Source organism: Chelonia mydas, chromosome 1 (assembly GCF_015237465.2).
Source record: "Chelonia mydas isolate rCheMyd1 chromosome 1, rCheMyd1.pri.v2, whole genome shotgun sequence".
Classification (NCBI taxonomy): domain Eukaryota; kingdom Metazoa; phylum Chordata; order Testudines; family Cheloniidae; genus Chelonia; species Chelonia mydas.
Genome location: NC_057849.1, coordinates 260,997,789 through 261,012,790, shown reverse-complemented (window position 1 = coordinate 261,012,790; position 15,002 = coordinate 260,997,789). Strand labels below are relative to the sequence as shown.

The 15,002-nt window shown below is 47.3% G+C and overlaps 1 protein-coding gene across 2 annotated transcripts; it reads left to right on the top strand.

The window, feature by feature from the left end:
* The first annotated feature begins 3,357 nt into the window (after positions 1 to 3,357).
* On the top strand, positions 3,358 to 14,163 carry GPRC5A (G protein-coupled receptor class C group 5 member A). Of its 2 annotated transcripts, none has more exons than XM_007064057.4 (4): positions 3,358 to 3,453; positions 9,467 to 10,552; positions 11,624 to 11,682; positions 12,427 to 14,163. In XM_007064057.4, the coding sequence occupies exons 2-4, from the start codon at positions 9,622 to 9,624 to the stop codon at positions 12,517 to 12,519; spliced, it is 1,083 nt and encodes a 360-aa protein (XP_007064119.2). In that variant the 5' UTR covers positions 3,358 to 3,453; positions 9,467 to 9,621; the 3' UTR covers positions 12,520 to 14,163. The 2 variants fall into 2 exon arrangements, with proteins under 2 accessions (XP_007064119.2, XP_043400668.1); XM_043544733.1 differs by having other exon boundaries at positions 3,375 to 3,518.
* The last annotated feature ends 839 nt before the right edge of the window (positions 14,164 to 15,002 follow it).

The following is a 15,002-nucleotide window of genomic DNA, read 5'->3' as shown; positions in this document are numbered from 1 at the left end:
TATAGTCTGGATCCAATCAGGAGGTAAGGAGTGGGGAAATGGGAACAGGGAATGGGGGTGGGGAAATTGGAATCATGTTTTGCTAAGGGGGGGAATGGGAACAGGGACACAAGTAAGGCTCTGTGGTGTCAGAGCTGGGAAGGGGGACACTAAGGAAGGAAACTGGAATCATGCTTGCTGGAAGTTCACCCCAATAAACATCTAATTGTTTGCACCTTTGGACTTCGGGTATTGTTGCTCTCTGTTCATGCAAGAAGGACCAGGGAAGTAAGTGGGTGAAGGAATAAGCCCCCTAACAGCCTCGGAGGAAGAGGAGGTGCAAGGGCGGGGGCTCAGGGAGAAGGATCATAGAATCATAGAATATCAGGGTTGGAAGGGACCTCAGGAGGTCATCTAGTCCAACCCCCTGCTCAAAGCAGGACCAATCCCCAACTAAATCATCCCAGACAGGGCTTTGTCAAGCCTGACCTTAAAAATATCTAAGGAAGGAGATTCCACCACCTCCCTAGGTAACGCATTCCAGTGTTTCACCACCCTCCTAGTGAAAAAGTTTTTCCTAATATCCAACCTAAATCTACCCCACTGCAACTTGAGACCATTACTCCTTGTTCTGTCATCAGCTACCACTGAGAACAGTCTAGATCCATCCTCTTTGGAACCCCCTTTCCGGTAGTTGAAAGCAGCTATCAAATCCCCCCTCATTCTTCTCTTCCGCAGACTAAACAATCCCAGTTCCCTCAGCCTCTCCTCATAAGTCATGTGTTCCAGTCCCCTAATCATTTTTGTTGCCCTCCGCTGGACTCTTTCCAATTTTTCCACATCCTTCTTGTAGTGTGGGGCCCAAAACTGGACACAGTACTCCAGATGAGGCCTCACCAATGTCGAATAGAGGGGAACAATCACGTCCCTTGATCTGCTGGCAATGCCCCTACATATACAGCCCAAAATGCCATTGGCCTTCTTGGCAACAAGGGCACACTGTTGACTCATATCCAGCTTCTCGTCCACTGTAACCCCTAGGTCCTTTTCTGCCGAACTGCTGCCGAGCCATTCGGTCCCTAGTCTGTAACGGTGCATGGGATTCTTCCGTCCTAAGTGCAGGACTCTGTACTTGTCCTTGTTGAACCTCATCAGATTTCTTTTGGCCCAATCCTCTAATTTGTCTAGGGCCCTCTGTATCCTATCCCTACCCTCCAGCGTATCTACCTCTCCTCCCAGTTTAGTGTCATCTGCAAACTTGCTGAGGGTGCAATAGATCATTTATGAAGATATTGAACAAAACTGGCCCGAGGACCGACCCTTGGGGCACTCCACTTGGGATGGCATGGTGGGGGGGTTAGCTCAATGGTTTGGGCACATACACACTTTTAGGAAGCTTCCGCCACTCCTGCTCCCCACACTGGGAATCATACTTCCAGCTCAAAGTGTAGGTGTACCCTGAGGTGCCTATGTTCCATTGAAAGTCAATGGCACATAGGTTCCTAAATCACTGAGGTGCTTGTACAAATGTTACCTCACATTTTCACAAGTCTGTACAGCCCTTTGGGTGCTGAAAGAGTTAATCATAATTTGTGTGGCATCCTGGAAAATGTCATCAAACATGACACTGCACCCTAGTGAGGTTCGTTGTCTCTTTTAAATACATGTAATTAACTTTCCACTTATATCAGTCATGCATTATATATTATGCATATACCCAGGAATAGAGACAGGTGAACTTCAGATGGTTCAGAGGGTTGGTTCAGATAGATACAAAACCAAGATCAGTTCTGTGAAACATACCCTCTTGGGTCTGGAGAGTTGGTGCTGAAATCTTCTTGAGAGAAATCCCCTTTCCTCTCCTGTGATTTTCACTATTGCCTGCTTCTTTCCTAACTCACCAAAGCAGGGACCTACAAGGACTGATTTTAAGAAACTTTAAATCCCTTTTCTTAAGTGTACACTGAAATGAAATTGGGATGGATCAGTGTAACTCTCTGATCATTTGGACGGGCACCCCTCTCTCCCTCCTCCACTATATTAGTGTTGGCCAGAAGTCAGATGATGAAAATACAAGTGGACTTCATGGGAGTGTCAGATTTTCAGGATTTTAAGGAGCTGCCTTTTACTGTGCATCTCTTACTATGTATGGCTGCTAGCGTGCTGAGACCACAGCCTACCATGCTGACCAACATTGTCGCATTGTTTCCTTGTACTCCGCTATCTGCCTGGCTGTATCCATCCATTGGCTCTTGTCTTATACTTAGCGTGTGAACTATTTTGGGACGGGACCATCTTTTTCTTCTGTGTTTGTACAGCTTCTAGGACAATGAGGTCCTGGTCCCTGATAGGGGCTCCTTGATGCTAGGAAAATACAAATAATAAATAATAGTAATAAGATCCAGTGCCTTGCATGATGGGGCCTGATCTTGGTTATGGCTTCTAGGTACCTACTGTACTGCAAATAATAATGAGACTATTCCCAGGAAGCACCATTCAAACTAAATAACTCCATAAATAAAATGAAATAACGCTCACATTCCAATTACCCTGTTGACCTTTAGACAGGCTCCTTGTTATAGGTGTGAAGGTTCAGAGCCAGACCCTGGGAGAGGATACTTGTCATGGAGACCTCCTGCGCCCTGAGTTATAGTTTTTATCAGAGCAATAACTGTGGCAAAGTGATTCAGATTCCTGATAGTGCACGAGGCATTGTCCCCAAGTCCTCCTTTTATTGGGGCACCAGAGCTGAGTAACGGGAAACTCCTCTCCTCAAACTCCCAGGGAATGATTATGGGCTTGTGGGTGCAGTCACAGGTTATAGTGAGAGGTAGTGGCCATAAAGGAATCGGAAGCAAGGGAGGTCTGAGGTGGTCTTATCTGTGGACCTAGCTACATGACAGAATTCCCCTCCCTGCCCAGGGACAGAAGAGAAGGGAATTCATCTCGGTTTGGAGTCAGAATCAGAGGGATACAGAGTACAAGGGTCAGAGTACAGTTTGAAGGGTCATTCTCATCACAGGGTTTCTTGTACTTACAACCCTTGCCAGTGATTAGCTCCATGGCAGGGAAGCATATGTAGGTATGATGGTGTGGGGCTGCACTGTTATGCTTGCCCTAAGGGCTCTCACAGTCATCTGCCCTGCTGGTGCCAGGACTCTCAGAGAGGTGCAGTTTATCAGTTGCCTTGATGAATAGTATTTGATTCAGTCCTGGGGCTGGGCCTGCCTGAGGTTCCTCCACCCAGCTGCAGGGTGATTACCCCACTGACATCAGAAGTTTTTACTTCATCTCCTGGCACCAGGACCTTATTTTCATAACAGCACCAGGAGTAGTGGAACTGGAATAGGCGTGTCCCACTCCCCGCCCTCCCCATCCTGGTTACTTTTAAAGCTGCCCTTAGAGAATGAGTGCAGACCTGCTGCTTGCCCGAGATTACAGGAGCTGCCTGGCATTACTCTCCACCTGGGTGAGGTAGGAATTTCCTTCCTTCAGCCACTATTTCTGAGGTCTCAGCTTTCATACAGAATACCGATAAGGTAATTCAGAGCTGCGCAGCCAAGGCTAAGCTATGGGGTTGGGGTTTGCTAACAGCCTCCGAGTGGAGGCAGGGAACTCAGACCTTTCTCAAGGGTGACCAAGTTGAACAGCCTGGTATTGTGGACAGAGCCTTGGCTGGGGAGTCTGGCTTCTGTTCCTGATCCAGCCACTGACCTACTGTGTAATTTTGGACAAGTTACTTTGCCTTTCTGGGTATGTCTACACAGCCTTTTGGAGCCCATGGCAGCTAGCCTCCCAGCCCAGGTTGCCAGACTCAGGCTAGCAGGGCTCCTGCTAGCACTATAGCTGTGTAGACATCATGTTGAAGTTATGGCTCAGGCTGGAACATGGGCTCTGAAGCCCACCCCCATGCTAGACTCCCTTTGTGACTTGGTTTCCCCACCTGTTACCTGATAATAGTGCTTTCTTTCCGTGCAAAGTGCTTTGAGATTGACAGAGGTAAAGCCCTTATAAGTATTGTATATTACAGTACTAAAATGAGCGTGTAGTGGGGAGCGGGCATAATCCCAAGAGAAAAGATTTAGAGGGGGCATGTCTCATCCCCTTCAGCTCAGAGGTGTCCCTGAATCTCCAGCCTAAGATGTGGGGGACAGAGGCATACACCCGGAAAATTTCACACACACACACACACTCTGAAAAGGGTGCCTTCCCATTTTAAAAGAGATGTCAGGTCTCAGGGATGGCTGTGGACTGCTGTACATATCAATGCTATTACACAAGTAATCACTGATTATAAAAAATATGTGTGAGAAGAGAAATTAGCAGGTGACTTCTGACCCCCATCTCAAAAATTTTAGAACTCTTCCCATCCCATCTGGTCAGAGCTTGGCCAATGCTGGGTGCTGCACTGGTGAATCTCTAATATTTCTTTCACTACCAGCGTGTGCTGTTCAGTGTATCTCATTGTCTGCGTGTCTCATGCCTGTCTCTGTGTCCCACGCTTGCTCTTTGCGATCTCCAGCTGTCTGTACATTGTGCCCCTGTCTGTGTGTCTGCTAGAGCTGGTCAAAGAGTGAAATAATCTGAGGTGTGAATATTTACGTGAATACAAGTGTTGAATTTACTTCCCTGAAATTCACGTTATTCCTTACTCACATGTGTTTGGACAACTGCCAGGCATTTGTACAAATAATCAGAAATCCCCAAAGTTTCATGAATGACAATTCATCTGAAAATCTCCAGTGGACATGCATTATCGGGATTCACTATTTGTGACTGGTCATTGTCCTGTTTAAAATGGTTCAGCCCTCCAAGTCAGGAATAGAAACTCTACTTTATGACTTAGGTAGCCAAACACAGAGTAAATAGCCCTAGGGAGTAGCTGGAAAACATCCTACAGAAAGAAAATTCGTCATCCCAATTCACAAAATACATTAGAAACAAATCAGGATTAGCTTGTGAACAATTTGCTAACCAAAGGGATTAAATTCATAAATAATATTGTTTGTAGTGACTATGGTAATTCAGGTTTCAGAGTAGCAGCCGTGTTAGTCAGTATTCGCAAAAAGAAAAGGAGTACTTGTGGCACCTTAGAGACTAACAAATTTATTTGAGCATAAGCTTTCGTGAGCTACAGCTCACTTCTGAATGCATCCGATGAAGTGAGCTGTAGCTCGCGAAAGCTTATGCTCAAATAAATTTGTTAGTCTCTAAGATGCCACAAGTACTCCTTTTCTTTTTATGGTAATTCAGTCAGTTCTGGTGTCTGGTTTAGTGGTGGGATCTGTGGAGACAACATCACACCACAGTGCTCTCCACCTGGTACCAGTGGCCTTGATTCTATTCTCCCCAGTTGCTTCCCACGGACTTCCAGATTTCCTGTATATTTACATACTTATCACTTTTTTAACCATTGTTTTTTTAGAGAGCAGTACATTTTGCATTTCCCTGAATGTGGGGTGAGATGCCGAGAAGAGATACAATACACCATTACCAGACAGTTCACCCTGGGGCATGCATAGGTGTGCTTCATGTGAAATTCAAGGGTCCCACCCTTTGTTGGACTTTCTATAATTTTTTTTTTAAGGACTCAGTCCTGTTTCATTGAAGTCAGCGGAAAGGATCCCAGGACTGGCCCACAAATGGAGAAAATGGTCTAGAGAAAACAAAACCGTGGGCAGGGGATTGCACCTAACAAGGAACATCATGGGATCACTCAACATTTCTTTACATGTCAGAAAGTAGAGTGCAAAGGCCATTTCCCCCTTTGAAGTCACTTTTAAGACTTGATAATAACAACAGAGCTTGAGCATATTGGGGTGTTAGAGACACATCCTACATAGGATCTTGAACTGCGGACCCTCAAAGCAGCATCACTACTGCCTGAGACAAAGAAGAATGTTTCTGAGATGTTAACAACATGAGCACAGACACTCTCTTTCAGGCCTCCAGCCACTGTAGGGCAATGGGGAAGCATTTGGGGTGAACAGGTCTCCTTTGTTTGTTTTCTATTGCCAGACTGACATAGAAATAATAGAAATGTAATGCAGGACTAGAAGGGACCTTGACAGGCCATCTAGTCCAGTCTTCTGCATTAAGGCAGGACTAAGTAGTATCTAGACATGGGGTTTTCAATCTTTTTCTTTCTGAGACCCCCCTCAACATGCTATAAAAACTCCAGGGCCCGGGGGAGGGAGCAGGGGAGGAGGGAGGACTCGGAGCTCCAGGCCAGGGGTGGGATCCTTGGGCATAGACATAGTTTGACTTCTGTTTTGGGGGAGCAAGGGCCGGCGGGCCTTGAGCCACCTCCACTCCCTGACTCACCTCAGCAGGCCACCCAGCCTGCCTGGGCTGTGCAGGGACGCAACCAAAAAATTTAATTCAAAGTGGGGATTCAGCTCAAAAAGTTTGAAAACCACTCAGGGTGCAGGCAGGAGGGTAGCTAGGGGCTGTGTACAGTTGGGGTGTAGCTAAGGATGCAGGCAGGCGGTAGCTAGGGGCTGTGTGTGGGCAAAGGGGTAGCTCAGGGCGCAGGGAGGGGGTAGCAAGGGGCTGTCTGCTGGGAGGGCTCCCATTGCGGTGGCTGCTCCCTGAGGGCTCTGCTGGCCTGGAGCCAAGTCCCCCTGCCCAGGCAGCTCATACTGGCTGCACGAGCCGTCAGAGGGAGCTGGGAGCTGCGGAGCAGCCACAACCCTGGGCACCAGCAGCAGATGGGGGAATGCCACGACTGCCTGCTCCATGGCACCACCAGCCAGAGGAGCAGCTGCCCCGCACTGCCTGCCTCCAGCTTCCCCTCTGTCTATGACCTGGCAAGAGGGCGGGGCCTGAAGGGGGTTGGGGGAGAGGAGGAGGTGGTGGGGTGGAGCTGCCCCAGGACTGCCCCACTCTGGGTAAGGCACTGCAGTTGTGGTGGCAACACCCTCGTGCCCCCTCAACTCTGTCCATGGGCTCAGGGCATCTGCCTGCATCGAGGCTTCAGTCCCACGCCGCTCCCAGCTTCAGCCCCGCAGCTCCCAGCTTCAGCCCCACGGGGGAGGGCGGGGAGCCAGGGCTCAGGGCTTCAGCCCCATGACTCCCAGCTTCAGCCCCATGGGGGAGGGCGGGGAGTCAGGGCTCAGGGCTTCAGCCCCATGACTCCCAGCTTCAGCCCCGTGCGGGGGAGCCAGGGCTCAGGGCTTCAGCCCCACGGCTCCCAGCTTCAGCCCCGTGGGGGGGAGCTAGGGCTCAGGGCACTGGGTTTCAGCCACGGTGCCCCGCAGCCTCCCTGAAAGGGCTCACAGACCCCAAGGGGGCTGTGGACCACCAGTTAAGAACCGCTGATCTAGACCATCCCGGAGAGGTGTTTGTCTAACCTGTTCTGAAAAACTTTCCAAAGAAGGAGATTCCACAGCCTCCCTAGGTAATCTGTTCCAGTGCTTAACCACCCTGACAGTCAGGAAGTTTTTCCTCATGTCTAATCTAAACCTCCCTTGCTGCAATTTAAGCCCATTGCTTCTTGTCCTGTTCTCAGTGGTTCAGGAGAACAATTTACCACCCTCCCATTCATAACAACCTTTTACATACTTGAAACAGTTATCATGCCCCCGCCCACCCCACCCCCCCCACCCCCCCGTCAGTTTTTTCTTCTCCAGACTAACCAGCCCAATTTTTCCAATCTTTACTCACAGGTCATATTTTTTAGACCGTTCATATTTTTTGTTGCACTTCTCTGGACTTCCTACAATTTGTCCACATCTTTCTCAAAGTGTGGTGCCCAGAATTGGACACAGTACTCCAGTTGAGGCCTTATCAGTGCTGAGTAGAGTGGGAGAATTACTTCTCGTGTCTTGCTTACAACACTCCTGCTAATACATCCCAGAATGATGTTTGCTTTTCTTGCAACAGTGTTACACTGTTGACTCATATCTAGCTTGTGCCCCCCAGATTCCTTTCCGCAGTACTCCTTCCTAGGCAATCATTTCCCATTTTATATTTATTCAATTGATTACTCCTTCCTAAGTGGAGTACTTTGCATTTGTCCTCATTGAACTTCATCCTATTTATTTCAGACCCTTTCTCCTGTTTGTCCAGATCATTTTGAATTCTAATCCTGTCCTCCAAAGTGCTTGCAACCCCTCCCAGTTTAATTTAACTGTCATCCCCTCCCAGCTTAATTTAACTCCCATCTATCTGACACTGTCTACACAAGAAGTTTGATCAGTATAACTGTGTCACACAAGGGTGTGGATGTTCCACACCTCTGAGAGATCAGTAGTTATGCCAACAGAAGTTTGTGGTTAAGACCAGGACTGAGTAATTCTTAATTTTTTCTTTCCTGTGTTAGCCTCAGATCCTGCCCCTACTGATGTTCACTATGTTAGGCCTTGTCTGCACTGGCACTTTACAGCGCTGCAACTTTCTCTCTCAGGGGTGTGAAAAAATACACCCCCTAAGTGCAGCAAGTTCCGTCGCTGTACAGCGCCGGTGTAGACAGTGCCCTAGTGCTGGGAGCCGCACCCCTTGTGGAGGTGGGTTTTTTAGAGCGCTGGGGAGAGCTCCCTCCCAGCGCTCTGCCGCGACCACACAAGCCACGTTAAAGTGCTTTAACGTTGCCAGTGTAGACTTCGCCCTGAGTCATCCAATCACTGTTAACCTTTCTGAAAAGTGAAACAAAAGAGGAATTTAACCCTCTGGCCATTACTGAATTTATGTTATTGTCTCTCCCTCCTCACTGAGTAATGGAGCTACCCTGTCCTTGCTCTTCTCTTGCTTATAGTATATTTGTAAAATGTTTTCTTGTTACCCTTTAGGCATGAAAAATAGGAATTAGTTTGTGCCCCTTGTTTGCTGGCCTTCCCCAAAACTATTTAGGTTGGCCGGGAGAACAGTAAAAGGAGCTATGATGGAGGTATACAAAATAATTACGTGAATGAAGAAAGCTAATTGAGGGCTTCAGGTCACACAGTCCTATAAAGCAAGGACAAGAGGGTGCTTTGAATAAGACAACAAAGTGAAAACTAACAAAAAACAAGTCCATTTTCATGCTATGTATAAGTAACCTTAGCAACTCATTGTTGCAGGCTATGGAGGCAAATACTGTAGCTTAGTGAATTTCAGGAAAGGATTAAGTATGTCTATGAATAACAATAATGCCTGCAGTTCCATTACCAAGGATAAGAGTTGCAAGGCTTATCAATCTTTATGCATCACGGCATTCAGCTAGAGTCCAGAAGAAAACTCTCCCCATTAGAGTATTGCACAATTAGAGACATTCTGAGGTGGGGCTAGGGAGTGATTCACATTCCTGTAAGGTCTGCTTGGCACCTGCCACTGTCAGAGATGTTATGCCAGACTAGACCAACCATTGGTTAGTTGTCATGAGGTAATTCTTACAAATAGCCTGACTTATAAATAGAAATAGGTATCGGATCCTATCCTCCTTCTTTCCCCAGCTGCTGTAAAACTTAACAAGGTTTATGCTACATTGGTGTCTCAACTTCTTCTGCAGATCTTTGGAAGAATATTCATAGAGTCATAGAGTTTAAGGACAGAAGAGACCACTAGATCGTCTCGTCTGATCTCCTGTATATCGTCGGACACCAGCACTACCCATCTCCACACGCTAAACCCAACTCCCAGCTGAGAGCTGTTCTGTGAGTCACCATGGCTTCCATATCTCGTCCAGGCTGCAACAAGAACATTGACTCTGACTATTATTTACTCTGTGACACTGAACAAGCCTGGGGCATCGTCCTGGAAACACTGGCTACAGCTGGTTTCATTGTCACCATCAGTTTCATGCTCTTGCTACTCATCTTCATTGGTAAGGTCCAAGACTCCACCAAGCGAAGCATGATCCCTATCTATTTCCTCTTCCTCTTAGGCACCTTAGGGATCTTCAGCCTCACTTTTGCTTTCATCATTAAACTCAATGTCCGGACCGGCCCCACCCGCTTCTTCCTCTTCGGTGTCCTCTTCGCCCTCTGCTTTTCCTGCCTCCTGACCCATGCCTTCAACCTTGTCAAACTGGTGAGGGGGAAGGCCCCCTTTTGCTACCCGGTGTTGCTAGTTATTGCCATTAGCCTCACTGTAGTGCAGATTATTATAGCCATAGTGTATGTAGTCGTCACAGTGGCCAGACAAAATATGAACTTTACTCAGATGAGACCAGAACAACGCAATAGCGACTTTGTCATGCTTCTGATCTACGTGCTCCTCTTGATGGCGCTCACCTTCCTGGTCTCCATGTTCACCTTCTGTGGGACATACAAAGGCTGGAAGAGGCATGGAGCACACATCTATGTCACTGGCCTGTTCTCCATAGCCATCTGGGTGGTGTGGATCACCATGCTCATGCGAGGCAACCCAGAATTAAAGAAACAGCCCATCTGGGATGATCCTGTCATCAGCATCGCTCTGGTGTCCAACGGATGGGTCTTCCTGATGATGTACATGGTGCCTGAATTCTGCTTCTTCACCAGCCCACGCAATCCTGAGGACTACCCTCCAGAAAACTATTTTTACCAACCTAAACTCATGAAGCAGAGCTTTGGAGTGGAGAACCAAGCCTATATCAAGGAGGAGACCACAACAGGTATGATGAAGTGTATTGTTACATAGCATCCTCGCTTGCAGTGCCATAGAATGCAGAAGAGAGAAAGAGAGCACCAACCATGAGTTGGAAGGTACAGAGTTGTTTTAAGAAGGGATTTGAAGACGGTAAATGAGGTAGGAAAAGGGAGAGTTCCAGATGGATGGGGAAACCACAGGTGAAAGAGAACTTCCCAACCTGGAGAGAGGGAAAGGTTATGGACAAGAAGGAGGCTAAGAATGGGGGAGAGGAGCGAGCGAGCAGGAGATTACATGAATATCAGGACACAGAGGTGATCTGGGAGGGACCCTGTTGAAAGTTGGGAAAACCAGGAGGGTAAACATTCTGGGCAGTTTTTTTGTTTGTTTGTTTTTCACTAGTATCAGCATTGGGGACTTGCAGAGCTATCCAGATCACTCTGGTAAACTGTTCCTCCCAGTTCTGATCTAGTTTCCAAGACCCACTTAGAAAATAAAATTATCTGGGGGTGAGGGAAATCTTTTCTGTGGGAATTTCTTTTCCAGTGGCACAGGGCCAAATCACATGTCAGTTCATGCTTCCCAGGGCCAAGGGTAAGGGAAGTGATCACTCGCAAGGTGTGGGTCTGCTGGTCAGAGTACACTCATGCCCTGGATGGCAGACTCCCATGGCAGTCTCCCAGGAATTTATTAGGGAAAGGACATGCCCTCCCACTGAACACTTCAGTGGGGTCATGCAGTATGTGTGTGTGTGAGGAGCTCTGGGGTGGAGGGCTTTGTTGAAATCTGCATACAGGAGGATTTTTTGTGTGTAGGGATCTGGGATGTGAGGAGGACAACAGCTATGGAAGAAGAGAGAGTAATTTCAATGCCCCTAGCCCTAACATGTCCTTTTACTTAAGATACTTCCCATCAGTCTCTGGTTGATAAGAAAATGGGAAACGGTAAAATCACCTGTGGAATTCACACTCTTCCTGCCTTCTGGTTACCTAGAGGACAGTCAGAGGCAGTTCTCCATACAGCACTGGGCCTCCTCTGTCATGGTGGCACAGTGACACTTACTGTCTGCCTTCGTCTCTTTTCCTTTTTTTTTTAGGCCCAGGATACAACGGGGACACACGCTACGTCCCACATTCTGCTCACTTTCAGATGGAGGTAAAGTCATCCCTTCCTTCATCTATTTCACCAGGGAAATGGGATGAACAGGATGCTTTATATGAAGCTGCCTTCTGTATGGGATAGGCAGAGCTGGGCGGGCCCTGGGGCTGAGGAATCTTTGGTGGAATTGGGGTTGATGTCTTCATTTGGCGAGAGGGTGGCCCCGTCTGAGTGAGGCTGTGGTGTATCCCCGTTCACTGTTCATTGGCTATTGGGAGTGGTAGTGTAATCAATCCTGGGCAGGGGAGGGGCTGTCCCTAAATTGTGTAACACATAATTTTGGTGACTGTCAGGACCCACTACTCACCCCCTTGGAACACTGAAACAAACATGCAAAATTAAGGACCCACCCATCCCTAATGCAATGTGTAACTTACAGACAGCCCCCTACCTGCCTCAGTGAAAACTCACTATCCCACCAGGGATGATAGAATCTGTCAGAGCTGGGCTAGGCCTAATAGTTCATGTCTTAGCCATACTCCCTGCCCTGCACATGCCCTGCCCAGTACAGGATTGTTCTCCATAGTCTATTCTAGAGTACTTTGTTCAGTCCTGTTTCAAAAGGCTCAACAAGCAATGTGGCTTCTGTCATTTCCCTTGGGAGACTGCTCCACAGCCTAACAGCTTGTGCTCTCAGGAAGTGTTTCCTGATACAGTGTACCAGGTCCCCTTTTACTCATTCTCATCCCATTTACTCTTCTCCAGCTTTGATGTTTGATCGCGTGATTGTTTCCTTTTCAGAGCCTCAAACCCCAGGAGGAGTTCTCCATCCCCCGGCCTAAAACCCGGGTCAGTCCGTACGAGAATTACACCGGTGGGCAAGGCACCAAGTAACAGCCCAGTGATGAGCCAAGAGACAATGTACAGGCAGTAGGGGCTCAGGGAAAGGCCATTGCTTCTATCCTGCTAAACAGAGACAGAACCAGACTGCTAGGACTGCGGCTGATGAAAGGGATGGGCCCTTTTTCTTCCCCACCTCCCTTTGGCTTTACACACGCAGCACTTTAATTTCCTTACACTCATCCAGCAGAGCACTTTGAACATAAATCCCCCTGCTTGCCCCTGTTCACTCAGTTCCCTGCCCTCAGTCATGTGACTGAGCTCAGCTGTTCTTGTCCAGAGGCAGTGGGTTCCTGATAGCACCAGAGCTTCCTGCTGTAAGGCCCAGGAACCAGGAACCTTTTCAGCAGAGACTTTGACCCCAGGCCACTCAGTCCTGATCACCTTGGCATTCTTGTGCACACTGCCGGCTGGTAAACTGAAACAAGCAGGAATTTTCAGCAATCACCTTCCGACTGCCTCCCCACCCAGGTACCAAAGTCTCATGTATTGCTGAAAGTACCTGACCCATACAGCACTGATCCACCCAAGTACTGCAGCTTCTCCCATCTCCAGTTCCATAGCACTGACTCACAACTAGAGCTAGCTAGCAAAGAGAATTCTTTCTTTCTTTCTTTCTTTCTTTCTTTCTTTCTTTCTTTCTTTCTTTCTTTTATCCCAACTTTATCCCCCAATAGAGCTGGTTGGAAAATGGCAGGGGGGAATTAATGAAAAGTTTTGGGGACATTATTTTTCATTGAAATTTTGAAACCTTCCACATTTCCTGACCAGCTCTCCTAATAGCTCCCTCCGTAGACATGCTGCTCACCACTGATTCCCAAATTCTGCCCCCAAGACAACCTTCCCAGCACTGACCACCAGCACCCCCACATTGCTCCTTCCCAGCACTGATTCCTATTCCCTAGAACTGCGATCTTCCTAACACTGATTTCAGTGTCCCAGACCTCCTTTCTGAAATTGACTTCTGGTTCCTTCCAGTAGTGATGAGTCTGCAGAGTTGACTCTTCCTGGAGTCTGCGATGCATTTTGTAAATAGTCTTGTTTGCATTTATATATAAATACACAGACATCTCCAAGTGAACAGGCTTGGTATGTTAGTGGCTGATGATTCTATATTTATTTAATACTTTGTATGCGGAATATTTAATAAAAGCCTGGCTCACAGAAACTGTCATTCTTCATCAGTGAAATGAACCTTCTAGTGCAGTGGAGGAGTAGGGGCCAGTATTTGTCATTTGTGACACTCCATGGGTTGTAGTGAGAGAGTTGGCACAAGTCCCCACCCTGCTCCCTCTGGGGGGCAACAAGCACTGACCCCCTTAGGAGTTGTCATTGTGGATCAGGGTTAACTTGGTAAGGTGATGCGCTGTTGAAGAAGATTTGGTAGTACTGGCTTCTCTGTGCTATTGTTCCAGACGGAAAAGGCAATTCAGATTGCCCGTTGCCCAAGAAATGAAGAACTCTAGAACCAGGCACTACAAGATATGTGTGCAGAAGGCTGCAAGCATTGCAGCTTTGGATGTGCATGTGTGTGGGTCTGGATTATATTATTTGTGTCTTGTTCCACACTGAGCATACTGTCAGAATGTAACTAATAATAAATAAGAAGAAATAATAATGTGTATCTATTTATTTCAGTTTATAAAAATGCACCTGTCTAATGCTCTGGGCACATGTATCATATTTATTGAAAAATCTACAGACTGCGGCTAGAAGCCAATGTCCTAATATGCAGAGACCTCCTGGATTCCCCATCTCCACCTATTTACTCAACCCTAAACGCAATCCTATGTACGCTCACACTCTAGAAAACACCTCAGGAAACAAGTAGGCCTTGCAGTGTCAGCTGAAGTCAACAAATTCAGGCTCTGGAGAACCAACAGAAGAAGCAAACTCCACAGTAGTGGACTCCTCACAGTTGCCTCCTTCTCTCTAAACCCCTCACAATTAAACCAGGGAGCTGTTATCTGAAGCACCTCAGATAATCTTAATTTCTGTGGTTTTAAAACAAAGGCCATGTCTGCATTAGCAAAATTCAGACACGTAATTCACAACCAGCGCTAACTACCAATGGTGGAAATGCTAATGTAAACCAGTCTCAGGTGTCTAACCATGGTCAGAGCCCAGTCTACACTAGCATTTCACCTGCTGCTTTCAGCAGTGGAGTTGCACTAGTGAAGAATCACAGGTGCAAATGTTGCTAGTGTTGACACACTTGGATAGATGTGTGGTCTCTTAAGAAAACCAGGACATAGCCCAATTAAGATTTTATTACTTAAAATAAATACCTGGAATTGCACACGGAAACCAAGGGTTGTCAGAACTATGTGCGTGTGAAGAGTGAGTAGGTTAGTAAGTGTAGAGAGAGGGGAACCAGTTAGGGATTATAGTGTGCTAGAATACTGTAAATACATATAAACCAGGGAATTGCACAGAACCTGCCTGTTTTATAAAGCCAGCCTATCGTACAATTTAGG

What these genes read in the sequence shown, in the direction of transcription:
- GPRC5A (XM_007064057.4), top strand. Translation starts at nt 9,622, where the DNA reads ATGGCTTCCATATCTCGTCCAGGCTGCAACAAGAACATTGACTCTGAC. An exon ending in CAAGGAGGAGACCACAACAG is followed by an intron (nt 10,553 to 11,623) that starts GTATGATGAAGT and finishes TTTTTTTTTTAG; the next exon opens with GCCCAGGATACAACGGGGAC. An exon ending in CTGCTCACTTTCAGATGGAG is followed by an intron (nt 11,683 to 12,426) that starts GTAAAGTCATCC and finishes TTTCCTTTTCAG; the next exon opens with AGCCTCAAACCCCAGGAGGA.